This window comes from Lissotriton vulgaris, chromosome 4_1 (assembly GCF_964263255.1).
Source record: "Lissotriton vulgaris chromosome 4_1, aLisVul1.2, whole genome shotgun sequence".
Lineage (NCBI taxonomy): Eukaryota > Metazoa > Chordata > Amphibia > Caudata > Salamandridae > Lissotriton > Lissotriton vulgaris.
Window position 1 is genome coordinate 1,351,189,119 of NC_141691.1, and position 21,425 is coordinate 1,351,210,543.

At 43.9% G+C, this 21,425-nt stretch overlaps 1 protein-coding gene across 3 annotated transcripts in view; it reads left to right on the forward strand.

Moving 5' to 3' along the window:
• Positions 1 to 532: 532 nt before the first annotated feature.
• Positions 533 to 21,425, forward strand: part of PTPN2 (protein tyrosine phosphatase non-receptor type 2) — a 567,657-nt gene continuing 546,764 nt past the window's right edge. The window contains exons 1-2 of one of the 3 annotated variants that reach the window (XM_086965577.1): positions 561 to 776; positions 5,504 to 5,586. In XM_086965577.1, the coding sequence (XP_086821703.1) occupies positions 5,557 to 5,586 (30 nt within the window). In that variant the 5' untranslated portion in view covers positions 561 to 776; positions 5,504 to 5,556. Of the gene's footprint in view, positions 777 to 5,503; positions 5,587 to 21,425 lie in introns of all 3 variants that reach the window. The other 2 variants (XM_086965576.1, XM_086965579.1) reach the window with 2 other exon arrangements.

A 21,425-nucleotide genomic window follows, 5' to 3' on the forward strand; every position in this document is an offset into this window, starting at 1 on the left:
CCATACTCTTGGCTGGGAGATCGCTACAATTATATAATATGATCAACGTGCACGTAGTTAAAGCTAAGCATTACTTACATGAATCATGGGGTCTGTGTCCTCTTGGTCTGAACATTACAATCTTTTAAACTATTCGTGCAGACTATGCCCTATTTCCCATTCAAAACCTTAAATGGAGCGCAAACAAATGTCAGAGACCAGAAGTAAACATAGGTTTCACGCTACAACACAGTTGACAAAAATCCAGATTAAGAAGGATCAGACTTATTTATTTGTTAACATGAGATCTTGCCTACTATACTCTTTATTTTTTCATCTCACCCCATGCCCAAAAATATGGCATTTTATTTGCTTCTCCCCTAATGTTCACATGTACCTGAAAACGCTCTCAATATAGCAGAAATCCCTTACAACCCCAGGTAGCATCCGTACAGGTTTTAGGTATACATGACATTTTGAACAGTGACCCCTCCCCTTTGTATACGTCACTCGCCAGGTACTTTCCTCCCTTGGTACCCGCCGAAGTATCTTCCGGGAGGGAAGCATTACGTCACCGCGCATGCGTCGACTGCTGAGTGCCAGTGACAGAAGCTGTAGCGCGAGGCTGGTTGCGCTCGGCCCTCCAGCGCGCCGCCGGGAATGATCCGATTGGCTACCTAAGATAAATACTCTGCACGCCCGCCGTGCCCTCCTGCCCCGGACCACAGCCTCCGGGAGCCATGGAGCGGGAATTCCACGACATCGACTCGGACAACCGCTGGAACCCGGTTTATGGGGTAAATGTGTGCACTGGACTTGCTGAACCTCATCTTCCTCTTCTCCCTGCGTCTTCCTTATTCCTCATAACCACTGAGTGCGGCAGTCTCTTCCTTGTGCCGGACGGGAGCTGTTGTGCTCCAGCTGCGTGAACTGACGGGTGTAGGTAGGAGCCCGGAGTCCAAGTGTCCCACTCCCAGCTCCTTCTCAGTCGTAGTCCCGCATCACAGTCTGCGCATGCGCGGTTCCTATGTAGTGCGATAGTTGTAAAAAGTAAATAAAGTGCCTGCGGTGCTCGTGCCTCGACGATTGGGGTCGTTACTGGATCCATCGTCGGGACGGTGGAGTCCACAGATGGCTTTCAGAACAACCATTGCCACAGTTACTCCTCCCATAGGCAGCTCCCACAGATACTCAAACTTGCTTATTAGGCCCTCGACCTTCATTTTGCTTTCGTTTTCCGTAAAGTCTATTAATTTCCATAAACTGTCAAACTTTTCCCTTTGACCGTCTAAAATAATAATTTTGTATTCTGTGCTGCACAGAAAAAAATACGCCTGCGTTTTAACGAGGATATTAAAGCTTTAAAAAGTTTGCCTCTTGGCACTGTACAAGTTCACCCTGCTTCTTAACCCACTCGCTGCCTCCCAAGATGCCCACTCCCTGCCTCCCATGCTCTCTCCCTGCCTCTCTTGCGTACTCACTATCCGATTTATACTCTTCCTGCCTCTTACCACCCCCCCCCCCCCCCCCCCCCCCGCTCGGTAGTTATTGCGCAAGTACCTTTTTACTGGCCTAACAACTGCTGTCAAAAGAAACCACTGGTACTGCTAGCCGGACACGGTTCCTTGTTTTATGCTTAAGCCAGCTGCGGTGCCTCTTCACCTCCTTGCCCGCTGATTGCAACTCGATATTATGTTATAATCACTCCAAAGACCTGTTTGGTCTTTCGAACAATGCATCCATCCGAACTAACTCATTCTCATAGTGTTGCGCTCAACATTGAGTCTTTTCCCACCGCTACGCATCTACCACAAACCCGTAATCTTCACATTTCCGCATATGTGCCAACGCTCCCGACTAAAAAGGTTTACCTAACTGTTTTTCCAAACATTTCACTACGGCTTTTTTTTCTCGATGTCTGATGTTTGATTCGTATGTTTACGGCTCACTCAAGCCACTTACTAGTTCTGTGATTGAAAACGCGTCTTACATAGCATGTTTCTCATTTGCATTTGGGCTCGTGTTAGATAACTAATCTCTATTACATCTCATGAAATTCTAGTCTTTTTTCCCATTCTCTTACATTTATTATTTACATTTGACAGCTGTGACAATGGTCTGCAAATGGAGTCATGCAGTCCCACTAAACTATGTTCGTAACGATGCAACATGTTACATTTTTTAATCTAATAGACTCATGTGGCTCCCACCCCATGAGGGTGAGAGAGGGGTTGTGAATATTGATGACAGCACCACAGGTTACTTAGGATAATTCCCGTTTTAAGGCAACATAGGTGCAAAAGAATAGGGTAATGCTTATTTATGGATGTGGTCCAATTCCACTTTCGTTTAAGCAGAGAGGAGGCTGGCAGTCGCTGACTAATACAAAGTGTATGGGTGGGAAATTATGGGCCTCGCACATTAAGGAAAGACAAGTTCGGTATGTTAAAATAAATGGCTTACAGTGTGCAAACATGTATGGATTCCTTCAGAAAAAGTGACAGGAATAACTAACATACGTATCGAGTTACACTCATTTCCCTAAAATGTATCCATCTAAAAGTACCATGCCTTTATAGACGACTTTAGGTCACCCTATATGGAAGTCTGTATTTTCTGCCAAAAGAGTTTTTCCCCATTCCCAGTAATAGCCCAGCCATATTTGACAGTTGCGTTATTTTTTTATTATTTTTCCTCTGCAACGTGCAGTTATTGAAGGCTGAGTGACGGATCATTTTCTGAGTCTAAATCGGTGATGTACTGGCTGAAAATTATGATGATGCGCCAGTATAATCTGAGACCCCTTTCATTACTGAAGTCTAATTCATTTTTTTGTCATGTCCAGGTCGTCTGCTTTTTCAGCATCCGTTCATATTCAAATTTAAATTACATCTGACTCTTCATCACAACTGATGCGCTGAGCCCAATTGTTTCTTTTTTGGGTAGTTGCGTTACCACTCCTAGACCGCTGGACATGTTCCCCTTTTTTTAATTTAGCCTCAGACAAGTGTCTGAAAAACATGGTCGTCCAGGACTAATTCAGAACACCTAGATTCTGGTGTCATGGTATATCTAGATACACATTTATCTCCAGGGGTACCCCAAGAAATGTGGTATACACAAGCTTTTCATTTACCTCCCTGCACACTCATTAGATGGGCATTTTTTTACCGCATTATTTTGATCAACGTCTCATCATGTATCGACCTGAGCACTAATTAATGTGAATTTAGCTAGTATTGTAATATCATTTTGATCGGCTGTAATTTAGTACAGTTTCCTGTGATAATTTTTGTGGTGATAAATCATTGTCTGTGCAGATGTAGAGAGCTTAAATGCACTTTTAACTTTATACCCAATAAAATTCATACTTGCAACTGACTTCCTAAGGTTTGAATCTGCGAATAGCACCTTTTTCAGGAAAGCATCAGTAGTTGATGGTTTGCTTCGCTTTGCTTTTAATGTCACCGTAGAATTTTTACTACATTTTATTGCAATGGTTTTAATTTACTGTGATAATTTAATAAAACTAAACAGCTTCATTAAATTTTCGAGGGACTGCTGTGACGTGACAGTGTTATGTTTCAAACAATGCATGTAGCAGTAAAAAGTGTGCTATTGGTGGGAGCAGGTTTATATCATATTATCTCCTTTCATATATTAACTAGAAAGCTATGTAGTGTGAATTAGCTTAGTTTTGTGGCTAGAGGAGAGAAGAGGACACAATTATGCCATTCTTGAATTTTTTGGGCTTATAATGCGGATTTTCAACATTTAGAAATGAGTAGAAAATCATGATTTTAATAAAGGCACGGAGGCTAATATTATGCACTTCCCTTTATTACTACTCAGGCAGCAGCAACAAAAAAGAATCCGAACACACAAAACCTTCTAGAATACAGAACATGCATATCCTCTCAGAACCTGCAGCCAGAGAGAAGAGGACACAATTATGCCATTCTTGATTTTTTGGGCTTACAATTCTAAAATTGCAGTTTCTCATTGGGCATAGTCGTGCGCTCAAAGGTAGCCTAGCAACAAGTTTCCTGAAATTGAATCTTGCCAGGAAATTCAGTGGCAAGTCAGTTACATGAGTAGCATAACTTAGGTGATGACAACATGCATTATTTACAGCACACAAAATGGCAGAAATGTAATATGTAGCACTATATAACCCTAATTAATTGTGTGGTAAAGCCAGGGATTTTCAAAATACCAGTGCCTCATTTATTTGCCCATAAATTAACTCACCTAAATCTAAAATACACTGCTAATGGCAAATGGTTTAGCATTTGACGGTTCCTCCACATTAACTGTGTAAACATGGCACTCTTCTTAAGTTAGTTTACATTTGTAATGGAATGGGAAATAGGAAAACTGCAACCATATATTGAACTATTATCCTCATCAGCGCGGCGCAAATTCGTGCGCTGTGCTGAACGTTCCATTGAGCTTATGGAACCATGACGGAACGGTTCTGTCATGAGCACAGGGCAACCGACGCTCATGACGGAACCGTTCCGTCATGAGCATCGAAGGGGTTAATAGCAGGTATGTGTAAGCAGTTTTTTTAACCACCCTATATGCATTGTATTACTGTACACTGGCCTAATCAGGTTTAAATACATCTTCACTTTTGGATAGCATGACATTGTTGATAACCATTGTTGCTGCTCACACCCAGTTAATCTTCTTTTTTTTTTTTTGTTGTTGTCATATTTTAATGTTTTTGGGAAACTAGATAGGAGAATACCACAAGTCGCTTGTAGTAATACATCTACTTGACAGAAGTATAAGCATGCCCATTTACTCATTACATTTCTGTTGAAATCACTTGATGTATAGTTGTAGGAATGTGCAAGATAAACTAAAAGTGAAAACCCTTAGTAATATAAACAGCAATATAAATTGAAAAATGGATGCTCATTTTTGTGCTTCACTCATCTGAGATGATGAATGTTTCCATGGGCCATGGAAAAAAAGAGGTTTGAATTAACTTTCATTTATTGTGCAGGATGGATAAGAATGCAATGAGTTGTTCCGTTCTAATCTCTGCTCACAATTTTAAACTCCTACCCACCCATTTTCTTACTGACGTAAATACCTGACACCTAAACATTCTCTCAAATGATAGAAATGCATCCACCTATACTATTTGTTATTGTTGGTGGCTGTTTAGGTTGACGCCTGCGCTGGCTGGTTGGTAACATCATCTGGGGCACATTCAGAAAGCTTCCTTGGGAATGTATTCCACCCATTGCTTACAATTGGCTTTGTAACTCACATTTGCTTGCTTTTTCTTTGCTGGCTTTATTTGTTTTAGGCTGTCCAGCATGAGTTTGTGCCTTCCCATGCCCAAACCCTACTTCCTGTATGCTTCCACTATTACTGAATTCCTGTACACATGCCTTTAATTCTTTTTGTTGTCTTGTTACATTTGCTGTGCATTTAAAGACAGAGGTCAAATGTTAGGCTCTGTTTTTTAGGGAGCCTGATATTTACTTTTCTTTCTCTTACTTCAAAGTGAGAGGATTGTGTGACAATCCTGCTGGGTACCCATGTGAGACATGCTGTAGGATGTTCTTTATTCCTAGGTGGCTACTCTGGGTAAGCTGTATATTTGTTTTTGTAGAACAAAACAACATTTAAATGTTTGTAAATGAACTGTGCTGGTAATTCGGAATATGGAAAGCACGAATGAAGAACGTTTTTGGGGGAATTTTGAAGTGTGGTGGAAACCAATATTTTAATACGACCAAATCAATATACTGGGTGATGACCTTTCCCCACATTATCGTTTGTGCGCTGTATACTTTTATCAGTAAAACGTTGTATTTCTGTGCCGATGCTAAGGTCATTTCAATCGAAAGTGTGTTGTCTGTAATGGCAGTGCGCTATCACACCATGCATACTTCACTCTAAACAACAACACTGCAATCTACCTGCACCACTCCACGCTGACAGACACCACACTGCATCACTGCACTTTACTCTGCACAACTCCACCCTACAACACTTCATTCAACACTACACTAATCTATTATGCACTGGTGTATTCTTCTCTGCTGCACTCAATGGCAATCCACTCTAAGTACCACTGCACTCTACAACACTCTACTCTATACCACTGCACTCTACTCTGAAACAATCTACTCTGAAACAATCTACTCTACTAGACTCTGCACTATTCCACTCTACGCCACTACATTCTAACCTTCGCCACTCCACTCTATGCCAAGGCACTCTACACCACTTTACTCAAAACCAATACTCTACGCCAATCTACTCTGCACTATACCCCACTGTACTCTAGTCTGCAACACTCTACGTCACGCTAAACCATTGCACTCTACAACACTCTACTTTGCAACACTGCACTCTCTGTCGTTATACTCTACACACCTCTATTCTTCGCCACTGCCTTTATGCCACCCTACACCAGTCAACCTTACGCCAATCCACTCTATACCACTATAGACTACACGACTTCACACTATGCCACTTCACTGTACTCCAATACACTGTACGCCACTGTACTCTACTTTTTCACCACTGCACTCAATCCTACTTTATTCTTCGCCTCTCTACTCGGCACCACTCTACTCTGTACTAGTGTACTCTACACCACTCTCCTACACACCACTGGACCCTTCGCTACTCCACTCCACGCCAATGCACTCTGACACACTACTCCGCAAAACTGCACTTTGTGCTGCTCTACTCTATGCCTCTGCACTCTACTCTGCACCTCTCAGCACTTTGCCACTCTGCTGCACTCCACACCGATGCACTCTGTCACTACACTGTACGCCACTCTACTCTGCATCACTCCACTCTGTGCCACTCTGTTCTGCACCTCTGAACTCCACGCTATGGCACTCTATACCACTCTGTTCTATGCCACTGTACTGTATGCAACTCTACACCTTTGCACTTCACCCGGCACAACTCCACTCAACCATACATCACCCAACTCTAAGCCACTTCACTCTACTCTGAAATATACTACTCTATGCCACTGTACTCTGCACCACTCTGCGCCATTGCACTCTACGCCACTGCAATCTACTCTGCACCACCCTGCTCTACGTCACTGCATTCTACGTCGCAGCACTCTATGGAGTAGACTCTACACCACTTTACTCCAAGCCAATGCACTCTACGCGAATCTACTGTTCACCAGTGTACTTTACGCCAGTGGCTCACTGGTCAGAGGCGGCAGACCCGAGAGCAGAGGACGGCCCGGGACCAGGGTTCGATTCCCGGCGCGGCAGGTTTCTGGACCAGGGTCAGCGGACTCGATAATTCTCTCGCCTCGGTGCCCACTCTGATCAGCGATCACACTCGGCAACTCTGGGCATAAGCTTGCCTCATCCTCACTAACGGCCCCACCAGACCGCCGGGGATGCCTGGTCTCACCCTGGAGATACCCATTAAGGGACCATCTCTCAGGGAAGCCAGGAAGGGTTTCGCAGCGGTCGAAGCGCCTTGGGACCCTCCGGGTAAGTAGTGCGCTATATAAATGCCTACACACACACACACACACAGTTCATTATAGTCCACTCCGCTCTACCTCAACGATACTCCACTCTATGATGCTCTACTTCATTAAACACTATGACTCTCTCCACAACTCCCTCAATGCCACTCCATGCCACTATACTCCACTCTAAACCACTCTACTCTACAACAACCTATTCGTTCTACGTCACTCTACAACAGTCCACTGTTTTCAACACTCTATGCCACTCCACTCTTTCCACACCACTCCCGACACTCTGCCACTCCACTCTACGACACTCTACTCCATTTTGACACCCTGCGCCCTTCCAGTCAGACACTTTACTCCTTCCACAACACTCTACACCACTCCACCCTATGCCACTCCCCTCTGCACCACTCCACTCTTCACCACTCCATGCCACTTTATGCCATCCCACAACACTCTAAGCCACTCCATAACACTCCATTTTACGACACTACGCTCTCCTTCACCCCACTAACTTTTAGCCATGCTGAACAGCAGCCACTTTTGTGTACAACATGGCTAAAACATATTGGCAAAGCCAGTAGCTCTTGCATAGGCAAGACCTATTGGCGTTGCCAATGCTTGTTTTACTTTTAGTGTTTATACAAAGAAAGAGAGTCCGATTCTTTCTTTTTAATTTTGTTATTCCCGTCCTCCTCCTCAGGGCCAACAGGCGTGACTGGATTTTGCAGCTGTTATGCCAGGATTACATTTACCACGTCTTAGTCGCCTCTTTGCGGTAGTGCTCATATATTCATATAGTTTTTGGCTGTTGCTTGGGTTTTTTTCTGAAGTCATTCCATTAGCTAGATTGTTGAAATGCGAGGATAAAAATTCTTATCTCTTTTGTAGTTTGCTTTTGTCCCAACTTCGCATCCATGTTGCTGGTCTTGCATGAGTTCACTCTTTTGGCAAAGATAACAAAACGTACTTATATAGGGCTAGATGTAGGTAAATAGTATTTACCGATTCATAAATACCGAATTTTACTGTTTCAGTATTTACGAATTGGTAAATGCTATGTAGATAAAAATTCGGTAAAAATTACCGAATCGTTAAGAATCGATATTTCCCGATTCGGTAATTGCCATTAATTCCTATGGGCCTGGAGGCCCATAGGAATGAATGTCAATTACCGAATCTGTAAATACCGATTCGGTAACAGGGGGAAAACATTGAAGGGTGGCAGGGTGTCACTTTGACACCCTATTGCACCCCTCAATTGTTTATGGGTGCACATGTTGCAGACATACATGCTCTAAGGGCATGTATGTCTGCAACATGGCACTGAAGCAATTTGCAATAAATTGCTTTTTTTTTTCTTCCGTTATTTACCACCAACTTGTAGTTGGTGGTAAATAACGAATCCTAACATTAGATAAGCACTCATTTAAGTGCTCCCTACATTAGGAATTCAATAATTTACAGATTCCTTAAATTACTTATTCTTTAAATTACCGAATCCTTAATTTCGGCCCCTACATAAGAAAAGCCTATTACCGGTCGGTAACGGGCGAAATTCGTTAATTTCGGCCGTTACCGACCGGTAATGGGCCACCTGGCCCATAGTTTTAGTCTTCCAGAAGCGATGATTGTCATTAGATCAGTTATACGATGCTTAGTTCCTTCGGATTTATGGTTTGAGCGTTGTGAATTTAGTTTTATTACATTTACTTATGTGCTGCATTCTATCAGAAACTGTTCATCATGGATCACTTTGAGTGCAGAATGGATTAGACAATATGTACTAAAGTGATACATTTTAATTAAAGTAATGCAATGCAAACTGCTGATGGAAATCAAAGATGTTTCAGAAATTGTATTCCCACTCCCTTCTCCTAGATCTCTTTAATTTGGAGCTCCAAGCGTGTTGAAACCTGTATCATTCCGAAACTTGCTGTGGGAAGCCTCAAAAGAAAGTACATATTTGACAGGTGATTCAGCACAAAATACAAACTGCATCATATTATTTGAGAGACCAGTCCCATTGAAGCTCTCACAGTTACTTTTGGTGGCGTGAGTCCAAGTGTGAAGATCTAAGCTCTCGACAGGGGTTAATACCATAGAAGGAAGATCTTGTGTTAGTGTGTTTGTGTTAGTTGTGACAGGATAGGCATTTGGAAACTGATCCGAAGCGATTAGCTATAAATTTAAATTGCATTTTTGTACAGGCTTCCAAAAAGAAGTCTGCAACATGAAATCTAGTATTGTCAAAACCGTGCCCACTAACTATTAGGCAGTGTGTGTAAAAGCACTAGCAGGCCTCCTCTACATTCTTTCCTCTCTCTTGGTCCTCTCCTTGTGGTGGGGAGGGTCATGTGGTAAGAACCCCATCTCTTCTCCCCTCTGGGGAGGACTTCTTCCACCATTTCATTTTCACTAACTGTCACTCCCGGGGTATGGTGTGCTTCTTCTTACTCTTTTTAATACTGTACCAAACCCAGTCACATTCTGTGATGCCTCAAGATCTGCCACACCACAAAAACACCAGGGTTGAAAATCCGATACCCCACCTGAATCCACTTAAAAAGTGCTTGTGTGGAATACACTGGGAAAAGATGAAAACCCCATTTTATCCGGCCCGGGACCTGTTTCCACTCATTGAACCAGTCTGCTCCCACTTTTGTCAAGCCCACAGAATCACTGCAATATTGTACTTCTCCTTAGGCACTGGAATTCCCTTGTCCGTCAAACTCTTTGCAGGACATTGTTCTGAGACGTTATATGTTTACTGTCCTGAATCCACATATTTGAAAGAGGGAGAAAACTCCTTTCATGGTTTAACCTTAATGCCTGTAGCTCCCTTCTAATTGGAGTATATGGGCCACAGATGTCGGTTTTGGGAAGGTGAAATCCAAGGTCCAAGAAGGGGTGGGTACAGATCTATAGAGATGTCTGTTCTGCAGCTCATTTGACCATGCTTTATTGCTCTTAATGTTCAGAAGAGATTGATAACTTTCTTATCGGTCTGCATACTATCCAGGGTTGCAAGGTAAGAGTCTGTATGCTAACCTATGACTTGATGCCTGGGATTACCAGGCATGAGTCGACCCATCATGGCACCACAGTCGAAGCACATACTGAAATGGACGGGAAACATACCTTTAAACTGTGTTCTAAATAGAACAATCGTGAATACATGTTTGTACCTTTTGAGAACCATGTGTATTTTCTAAAAAAAATAAATACAGAAACCAACTTTGAGTACCTGTTGCCTATGACTGCCGTGGTACTGGTACACACACAACTGAGGTGGTTGGATGTTGGGAGCAATGCCTAATTGACTCCTGAGGCGGAAGCCAGGAGCCCGTGTTTTGTGCCAATGGCAAGCCAGTCTGCGCCTGGACGGGACCTATGGCCAGGACCCCTGGCCCTATTGCAGTAAATAAAACAAAGAGAGAGTTTTCCCTATCGACCCAGAAAGGACTGGGAAATGTAATTACACAAAGGGGGGTTCCTTTCTGTGGTTGCTAAATAGAAGCGCTAAATGCTTTTACACATAAGACACCAATAACATTTCTATTCACACTGATATGTATCCTGACATGTTCCTCAATTATTTCAAAAAAGCAGAATATTTCATTAAAATCAGATTTATTAAAACCTTAGTCAAAAGCTAGCATGGTATGCATTCCACAATTTTTACAATATTAAAAACAATTGCAATAAGTAAACATTAAGCACATATACATTATTATACACAAGTTTAAAAACAGAGAGTAATCAAGTTGTCGACGCGTTTCGGTGTTAAAGCTGGATGGTACACCTTCCTCAGGACTACAATCAAACTTCTTTAATCTAAAAATATACGGAACAGTCAGTTAGTATACATACATTGTGAGATCTTATTTGCAGAAAGTTATTTACACTTCTACTGGTGTCTACTCGAGTGTGTACAAAAGAATTCCTTACTCAATTCGCAGTGTTGAATTTGCGGTTTCAGTTTCAATCCTGGGGATAGATAAATCTTATCCACTCTTATGGTTCAATATTCTTCTGTTAAAAGGCGTAATTTTGTACGGTAGGAGCCTTAAGGTTATTGTTTTTCAGTCAAGTGGATGATTCTCATGTCCACTGTTCGCACTCAAGGTGATTCCTTTAAAATAACCTGTGTGCACATAATATTAGGAATGCCATCAGTGTATTGCTTCATCTGATCCTGGGTTTTGCAAATATTTTGTGAAACAGAAAGAAGATGCTTACATTTTAGTTAAAGATGAGAGCATTAAATTTCCTTCTTGCACGGTAGACTCAGGGTGAACCTCCGGTGAGCCTCTCGTTCACTTCTTGCTTAAATTTACAGGTGATGAGGTGCTTCTTTTTTATAATTTGAAGACGATACCTCCTTTTTGAGATGCGCTCCTCTCAGCCTGCCTGGTAACCCGGTCTCCTATTGCAGTAAAGACAGAGGGCTCGACCAACCTAAATCGGGTGGGAAAGATAGGTGACTACAAATACCACCCTGAATATTTGAAGGCCCTAAAAACACCACCTGTACTAGAGCTCTCTCTACTACGTAGTATAAAGCTTGCACACATTGCGGGTTTCCCTTTACCCCGAATTTAGAAACCGCAGTCACGAACACATCACATGTAAAAAAAAAAACTAAAAAAACCACATTTTCCAAATAAATCTTATACTTTGACCGCTATTAACTGTCGTTCGCTTCCCAAACATAAGTCGGATATTTTCGACCTACTTTTTAATGATCACCCCAATGTAGTCTTTCTTACAGAGACCTGGCTCCATGAGAGCTCAGGCCCAGATATTGCAGCCGCATTTCCCGCCAACTACGCCATAGTAAGAAAGGACCAAGACGTAAAGATGGGAGGTGGGATAGCTATCCTTTTTAAGAAGACCTTTAACTGTAACCTGGAACACCTGCCCATTCCCGCATGTGAAGCTGCTCTATTTAGGCTTGCTCTCTGTCCTAATTTTACATGCTCAGGAATTCTTATATATCGGCCCCCAGATTCCCCTGCTAACTGGATCCCAACTTTTGTGGAATCTATTGCTCCATACGTCATAAACACTGCTAACTTTACTGTGCTAGGCGATATAAACTTACATCTGAAAGATACCACTTGCAAAAATAGCGTTAGATTACTTTCTGACATGGCCTCCCTCAATCTAAAACTACTTAACTCAGGCCCGACACATATCGCCGGACATCTTCTAGATCCCATATTCTCAAATCTCAATACTATCTCCTGCACCCCAGCCTTTCCTACTAGCTGGTCTGACCATTATCAGATACATTTCGCACGTACTCTACCATCAGACAATAACACCTTAAGCAGTTCAAAAGTGGCAGGGGAAGCAAAAAGAAATTGGAAAAAATTAGACCTAAACAGACTTCATGAAAACTGTCTGGATGCCCTAAAGCCATCATTAGACATTAATGTCGGTCACCTCGCGGGCACAGTACAAAGATGGCTCACAGAGGCTATTGATATTTGTCTTCCTATCATTAATCAAAAAAGTAACCACCACCGTCCACCAGCGCCATGGTACGATGAGTCACTAAAAATAATAAAAAACAATTGCAATATCCTGGAAAGGAAATGGAGAAGGGACTATGCCCAATCCTCCAAACAGGCCTATAAAATGGCATTGAATAAATACCACAAATGTTGTAAATAGGCTCGAGCCAACTTTGTTAACACAACCATTTCCAATGCAGCAAACTGTGCTTAAACTTTGTTTAACACAGTAAAATAATTAGCAGGCTCAGAAACCTTAATGAAGTCCCCTGCACTGACGCAGTCCAAATGTGAGGAACTAGCTTCTTTCTTTATTCATAAAGTAGATAAAATCTATCAAGAGATTGTTTCGAAACAAGAGGTACAGGACACCTCCATTTGTTCTGCAACACTTGTTCCTAAGATGTCACACTCCTCCGCTAAGCAAGCAGAAAATCATAATGTTGCAGACTGTCCCCTAAAAAATTGCCCCCGTCTCACAACAGATAATGTAGCTTTACTTCTAAGCACCATTAAGTCTGGATCGCCGAAAGATCTACTACCGGCCACAATATTTAAACAACTAAACAACTCGGTGCTATCTGTGATAACACATCTCCTTAATACGTCGATTGAAGAATCGGCTATCCCATCAACATGGAAACATGCTATGATACATCCTCTGCTGAAGAAGACAAATGCGTACCCTGGGCTATCCAATAATTACCGTCCCATATCATTACTTCCGTTATTGTCCAAAATTCTAGAAAAGCACATTCACACGCATCTGACTCACTATGTTACAACTCATCACCTTCTCCATTCGTCACAATCGGGTTTTAGAGCTGGTTTTTCAACCGAAACCACCCTTCTGGGAGTCACGGAAGGCATCTGCCACCATCTCGACAAGGGGGAAACAGTGGCGCTCATCCTGTTAGATCTGAGCTCTGCGTTCTATACTATATCACATACTGTACTTATTAATACACTGAGCTCACAGGGTATAGGCGGAGCATCCCTGAACTGGATAAGAACCTTCCTTTCAGACAGAACCTTTCAAGTTTTCTCTCAGAATGCTTGCTCGAAAACCCACTCTTTTGCCCAAGGTGTGCCACTGGGGTTCATTCTCAGACTGCTGCTTTTCAATCTCTGTGTAAGACCTCTCGCTGAGCTGGCTGAGAAATCTGGACTGTCTATCTACTCTTATGCAGACGACTCAAAAATCATGTTCTCGTTAACTGCTCATAACACCAGCACCACCTCAGTTCTCAAAACTGTCCTAAATAATATAGCAACCTCAGTACTCAAACTGGCCTAAATAATATAGCAGCCTGGATGCAATCTAATTTTCTGAAATTAAATGGAGAGAAAACAGAGATACTGATACTGATACTTGGAAAGCAGAAAGATCTCTGGAGCAAACAACATTGGCCGTGCCAAAAGGGTGTCCTTCCATCGCCCTCATCGCAAGTACGAAATTTAGGCGTGCTTATTGATGAGACCCTTAGTATGCATTCCCAGTCAGTAAAAGTCGCAGCCACATGTTTCACCATCATAATCAAATGGTTGTGTAAAATCTACTGGATGCAACCAGAAAGAACAAGAAAAACCGTAGTCAATGCCTTGATTGATTTTTTTATTTATTTTTTTTTTTTACATTATTTTTAAAGTTGCCATACATACAAGCAATCCATACGGTAACGTAAACATATCTCTACAGACGAGTAGTACACAGTGGGAGGTATTTGACGGAGCAACCTGTAAAGTAAATATTAGATAACCGTGCAGAAGGCATCCTCCTATAACAGGGTTACACACATCACCACTCCATATACAGTAATACAGCAAAGGCATGTAGTTAGCAGAGCGGCAGCATTCTCATCACCCCCTGCAATAATTTCAATCTTTGTTTTAATTGTTCTTTTTAGGGCTTCTTCACTCCCGTTGGTTCACAAATTTACAACAGTATATGAACCCATCTCGGTCATCGTTGAACAGTTATGCCTCATTATCCGCCTCTTGGGCAGCAGCTGCTGTCTCCCCCTCAGGACCATCGGCCTCCGTGCGCAATAGGTAATCCTGAAGAGGTCCCCATATATCTTCGGGCCTGGACTTAAGCGGTTGGGTCTCCGCATAAGCAGATTGGTCTTGACTATAGACAACGTCCTGTAGCCATTCCTTGAATTTTGGGGCCCGCCCTCTCCCCCAGCGGCATGTCAGTCTACGCTTAGCCAACAGTAGTGCTATGTTAAGAAACTTTCTACAGCCCTTAGGGATAGATGCAGTGTGTCCCAGTAGCAGGAGTGTCCTGTATTCCGCAGTTGGTCGACCGGAGCAGTCGGCGGAACCCCATTTTGAAAACGACGAACGATTTTACTATGGAACCCAAGTGACCCGTTTTTCCGTAGTCACCTTAGGCTGACGAGTGTAGCCGACGGAATCCCATCTAAAGATACCCGCATTTTCCTTTGAAGGACCCCATTTGCCTTTACTTGAACCGACCGCTCCGTCCTCATCTGCGACACCTAAGGCATCTGATTAGTGTTTGAAGGACTCCCATTAACTGACGTTTTAAAATACAGTAACGCGATGGACTCCTTTCTTGATTGATAGCCAATAGGACTTCATTTAACTGGTGGTAGAATCTACAACAGCGACACACCCCGTAAAGTACGATCGTTTTGAGATTACAACGGACAATCACCAGCCGCTTTAAATCGTCGGACATACGGTTCTTGTGAGATACATTCTTGAACACTTTGCCTTTAAATCAAACTTCACCAGAGGATGCCTATCTGAGAACGAATACCTTGGTAGTGACTGGTATCCATCACCCTCTGGCGCTGTGAAGTCATTTATTTCTATCGTTGCCTGAAGTCAGTTAAATAAAGCAAACAGATTTTATTCCTGTTCCCCACCCAGTATACTGCCCCAGCCCTGACGAAGGTGTGGCCCCATTGGCCTTTCACCGAAACGCGCGTCGGCACGTGTTTCCAGGAATACGGCACTTTGTCCTAACTACATCAGGACCCGTATTAATATCATCTGCCTGGAATAACCTCCCGATTTAGGCAACATATTGACCATCTATTGTTGCCCACGCCAGGACTATAAGAATGAATGGATGAATGAAAGTTGATAGATAGAGTAAACTTTCTTGTGAGTGAGTGTGCTAGTATGGTTGAAGTGTGGTCAGTACTGGGTAGGTCCTAACTCAGTTCAAAAAAATGTTTTGTGCCCCCGTAGTATAATATATTTCTTTCTCAATTGTATATGTTGTCCCTCTTGTTCCTAGAGTATCACCTTGAAATCAAAAGCACTATTTAATTTCTACATGTTTATCTTTTGAAAATCAAAAAAAATATATTTAAAAGAAAGAAATAAAAAATACATATATTTTTCTAATATATCTTGTTGAGTCTATTTGGATTGACTTTGTGTTTGTTCTGTGCAGTTTCAGCCTCTGGGCTAATCACTCCCCTTTTATAATGTTTGGATCCTCTAGCTAGGGCCCTTATAACCCCAGGCAGGGTGCCTTCTTTCATTCTTTTTACAGTTGTCCCAGTAGCATGGTCAGGGGCTCTCTTTCAAATGTGATGTCCAGCATAGTCTCCAGTGCTGCGTGTATCCATGACCAATACAGCCAGACTGCAGGACAGTCCCAGGCCAGATGAAGAAACCCAACGCCTGCGCGTCAACACCTCTCACATCTATCAGTATCAGAAAGGTGATATCTATACTTCCTCTCAGGGGTGTAGTCGATCCGCTGTAGAAATTTGTAATGAATAACCTTAAATCTGCAGCTAGCTGATATATCCTGTGTTAGTTTACAACAGTATCCCCATTGCTCGTCCGTAATTTCTATACCCAAGTCTGCGCTCCAGTGCCGACGAGCTGAACTTACTACCTCTGCACGCTGCATTCTTATGTTAGCATATAGACTAGACACCAGGTGCATGCCGTCAGTAGATTGTAAGAGTAGAAGTAACGGAGCTAAAGTTGCGGGTTCATGAGGGAAATCTGGCAGGAGTGCTCGCATACCCTGTCTCGTAAAATAGAAAACTTCCAGCGTTGTGGGACTAGTTGCTTTAAAAAAGGCTTCCATAGAACAAAACGTCCCCTCTGAAAACCAATCTCCCCATGTGGCGACCTGAATGCGCCTACACATGTTGCGGAATCCAACTTCCTGCAGAAGTTCCAGCTTCGGGTGGTATGTGAGCGGCATGCGTGGGGCGTACAGTAGTGGGAACTGTAAAAGTCTAGCAACCCGCTGCCACGCATCTATCATGCAAGACACCGTTGTGGGCGGCGTCTCCAATACGCCAGCAGTACCATGTATAATACTGTTTAGAGGAAGCGGTCTAGCGATCCAGTCCTCTGCAGCAATTTGGGGCCTGAACGGCGTGGGTTTCAGCCATTGGTATGCATAATGCGCCTGTGCACTCACATAATAGATCTTGAAATCCGGGATGTCAAATCCCCCCCCCCCCTTGTCACAGGGTTGCTTCAGTACCTCCCATTTTAACCTCTGCTGTTACCCTCCCCAGACGAGCCGTATCCGCTCCGACCGCAGCGTTTTGAAAAATAAATCTCCAGGATAGTACGGGATGTTGAGAAAAAGATACAAAAAGCGAGGTAATATCACCATTTTGATGAGCGAAGCTCTGCCCGCCATTGACAAGGGAAGGGATATCCAGCGAGTGACGGTTGCTGTCAGTTTCGTAATGGCCGTGCCATTGTTTGATCGCAGAGTTTCCTCCCGGTCTCTAGACACCAGAATGCCCAGATACCGCAGATCTGACTGGCACCATTCTATGGGAAAGTCTAGGGGAAATTCAGTGACGGCCGGTGTGAGTGGGAAGGTCTGTGATTTCCCCCAATTGATGTTAATCCCAGACAGCCTGCCAAAAATTATAAACTCTCTTAGCAAGGGGTTAAAATTTCTTTCAGTGTCCGTGACATACAATGTTACGTTGCATACAGGGAGATTGAGATCTGACGTTGGATGCGTTGAAAAGCACTCTCGCTGTGTAGCTGGCGCAGTCGACAAGCCAGTGGCTCTATCGCAATCGCGAAAAGGAGCGGGGACAGAGGACACCCCGGTCGAGTGCCTCGAGTTATGGATATTGAGGAGGATAGGCTACCATTGATCAACACTTTAGCAGTAGGCTGGTTATATAACAATTTAAGCCAAGCAAGATAGGCGTTCCGGAACCCTGTTTTTTGCAATACAGTGAATAGGAAACCCCATTCCACAGAATCAAACGCTTTTGATGCATCAAGGAACACAGCAGCGACAGGGAAGTCTGGTGCCACTGTTTGTATGTGGGAGAAAAGAGTACGTAAGTTATGGTAGGTGGCCCTGCCTGGGACAAAGCCCGATTGATCCGGGAGGATTATCCTCGTCCTCAGCAATGACAGTCTGTTCGCCAGCACTTTAGTTAAAATTTTCACATGTTCAAGTTCAAGAATTTATATAGCGCACTACTCACCCAGAGGGTCTCAAGGCGCTCGGGGAAGGGGTTTGCTATTTGTCGAATAGCCAGGTTCATCAGGGATAGAGGGCGGTATAAATCGCAGGACTCGGGGGATTTGCCCGGCTTAAGTAGTGAGGTAATCAGAACTTCGCGCATGGAAGGAGGTAGTGTCCCTACCTCCAACGATTCTTCAAACACTTCGCGGAGCACCGGGGCCATGATGTCTATGTAGCACTTATAAAATTCTGCCTGTAGCCCATCGAGTCCCGGTGCCTTACCATTTTTGAGTGACATTATCGCTTCGCGTATCTCACAGAGTTCCAGAGACGCGCTCAGGAAAGATCTATGCACATCGCTCAACCAGCAGAGGGCTACCTCCCCTAGGAACTCTTCAAGGTCTGAGTCACCGGAGCCGCAAGAGGTGTAGAGGCACGCATAGTGTGAAGTGAAAGCATTAAGTATGCTGGTTGTTTCCCGACATGTTTTTCCCTCCTGATCTCTGATTTGTAAGATGTTAGTGCTACCGTGATGGTGCCGTGTAACCTCAGATAGGGCTTTCCCAGGCCTCTCACCTTCTCCATATTTGCGAGCAGTCCAGTAGCGGCCTCGGAATTTTGCCTCCCGGTCAGCCTCCTCTTCATACTCGGAGAGCTTAGCTCGAAACTCCTTCTGAGGCTGTCCTGTATCTCCCCGCTGCATTCGCATCTCCAACTCCCGTAAGTTCTTTTCTAGGTTGTGTAGTGTCCGTTGTATGCTTTTTAACACTCCCCCACTCTTAGCCATACTATATCCCCTAATTGTGACCTTAGTCAATGCCTTGATTACATCAAGGCTAGACTACGTAAATGTCCTTTACGTGGGATCAAACAAACCTGTAATCCACAGATTACAGATGGCACAAAATGCTGCAGTTAGACTACTATGTAGAGTCCCTAAAACTGCTTCGATTTCAATACATCGACGTACAATTTAAGACTCTCGCCTATATGCACAAATCAAATCAGGAATGGCCTCCAGCTACCTTCGTGTTCTGGCTAAACCATATATTCCATCCTGTAATCTAAGATCAGCCTCTCAAGGAAGATTTGTCGTCCCCAAATTCAAACTGGAGAGGATGGGGGGAAAATCCTTCGCATTTTTAGGGCCCTGTAAACGAGGAGAACCTACCCTTCGGGAATGGTGGAGCCCGCGCCCTTCTGACTGTTCATTTCCGACTTCTCCACAGACTCTCGAGTGGGAGCACGGAAACGAGACAGAAAGCGAGTAGGAGGAGAGCGGCCCCTTTAAGTGGGCGTCAACATCCACGGAGGAAGCCCCGGCTCTACCAGACGTCACGGAGACCGCATTGGTGAAAAAGGAGGAAATCCTGTATGCGGGGTGTGGAAACACCGCGAAGGAGAAGGCGGGAGCTGGCGAGACGAAGAGCGGATGCCGAGCTGAAGAAGGAAACCGAGGGAACCGAACTGAGGATTTCGGAGGAGCAGACGGAGGGACCGTGTCAAGAGGCGAGCCAGGAGGCCAACGACCCTGCGAACCGCCGTGCCACACTCCCGAGGGAGGAGTGTGGCTGTCACAGGTACAGCGGCGTTGGGCAGCCTGGGTGGGAAAACGAAGCGCTAGTGAATAGTGTGTAAATATACCTGTTTACCCGTTCCCTTTAAACCATTCCTACCCTTCCACTTCCCTTCTCCCTCCCTCTTTCCCTTCTCATTCCTACCCCTCTTACACGGAGCACTGATACTGATAGCCTGAGTCACTGGGTGTACACCCCGCACTCCCTGGGTCCCTTGGTGCAACCCTAATAGAGGACTGTGACCTAACGGCCTTCCATCTTGTTGGTCTTTCTTTTGCATGTGGCGAGCCCATTGGTACCTGGAGTGAAGACCCCTATTTTGAGTGAAAGAAAACCGGTAGAAGACCAGCGCCACGGACCCCTGTACCTTTGCCCGGGAAAGACTGACATTTAGGACCAGAAAAACGTTCATTACAAAACCCTTAAGAACCTTAAAAATAAAACCCTCTTTAAACCCAATACCTGGTGTCACGGTCGTCCCTTCACCCACGTCCACAGGCCCTCTTAGTGGAATTCACTCCCAGTCACGCTCCGAAATGAGACAAATTACATCACTTTCAGCAAGTCCCTCAAAACCTAGTTGTTTGATAAATAAAACTCATTAGTTCTGCTATCTTGGCTATTCTGTGTGCGCCGGGAAACCCTTTTCGCCCGTGCTCTTCAACTTCTACATGAAGTCATTACCGGTACTGATCAATCAACTTCACCTCACGAGCTAGAACTATGCATATGACACACAAGTACTCCTTCAACTGGAATGCCTCAAAGACATTGGAAACTCACTTGTCTCCGAGCCGTGGATGACTTGGAGTCATCTCAAATTGAATGCTTCCAAAACGGAAATACACACGTGTGGCAATTGGAAACATAATGACTCGCTTGCAGCCTGGCCTCATGAACTGGGATCACCACCTAAAGTATCGAAGGAAGTAAGAAACCTTGGAATTACCATGGACTCCAAGCTATCGATGAATGCCCAAGTGGACATACTAGCAAGAGCAAGCTTTGTCACTATAAAAACGATGTAACAAATTTTCCCTCATTTGGGATTTCCACACAAGGTCCAAGCTACCATCTCCCTTGTCCTGTCCAAAACTTGATTAAGCCAATAGCCTCTATCACAAATCACCTTTAACGACCATGAAAAGACTACAATATTCAGAACTCGGCTGCCAGACTACTCTTGCATATCAAACCGCAAGACCACATCTCACCTGCCTTGAAAGCCCTGCATTGGTTACCAGTTGCCAGAAGATCACGTTCAAGCTGCTTTGTAACACCCTCCAAGCAATACATAGAATGGGACAGTTGTTCATCAGGAAGAAAATCACCAAACACATTCAAGAAAGGAACCTTTGCTCTAAAATGGCACGTTGCCTCAAAATCCCAAGATACAACAAAGAATC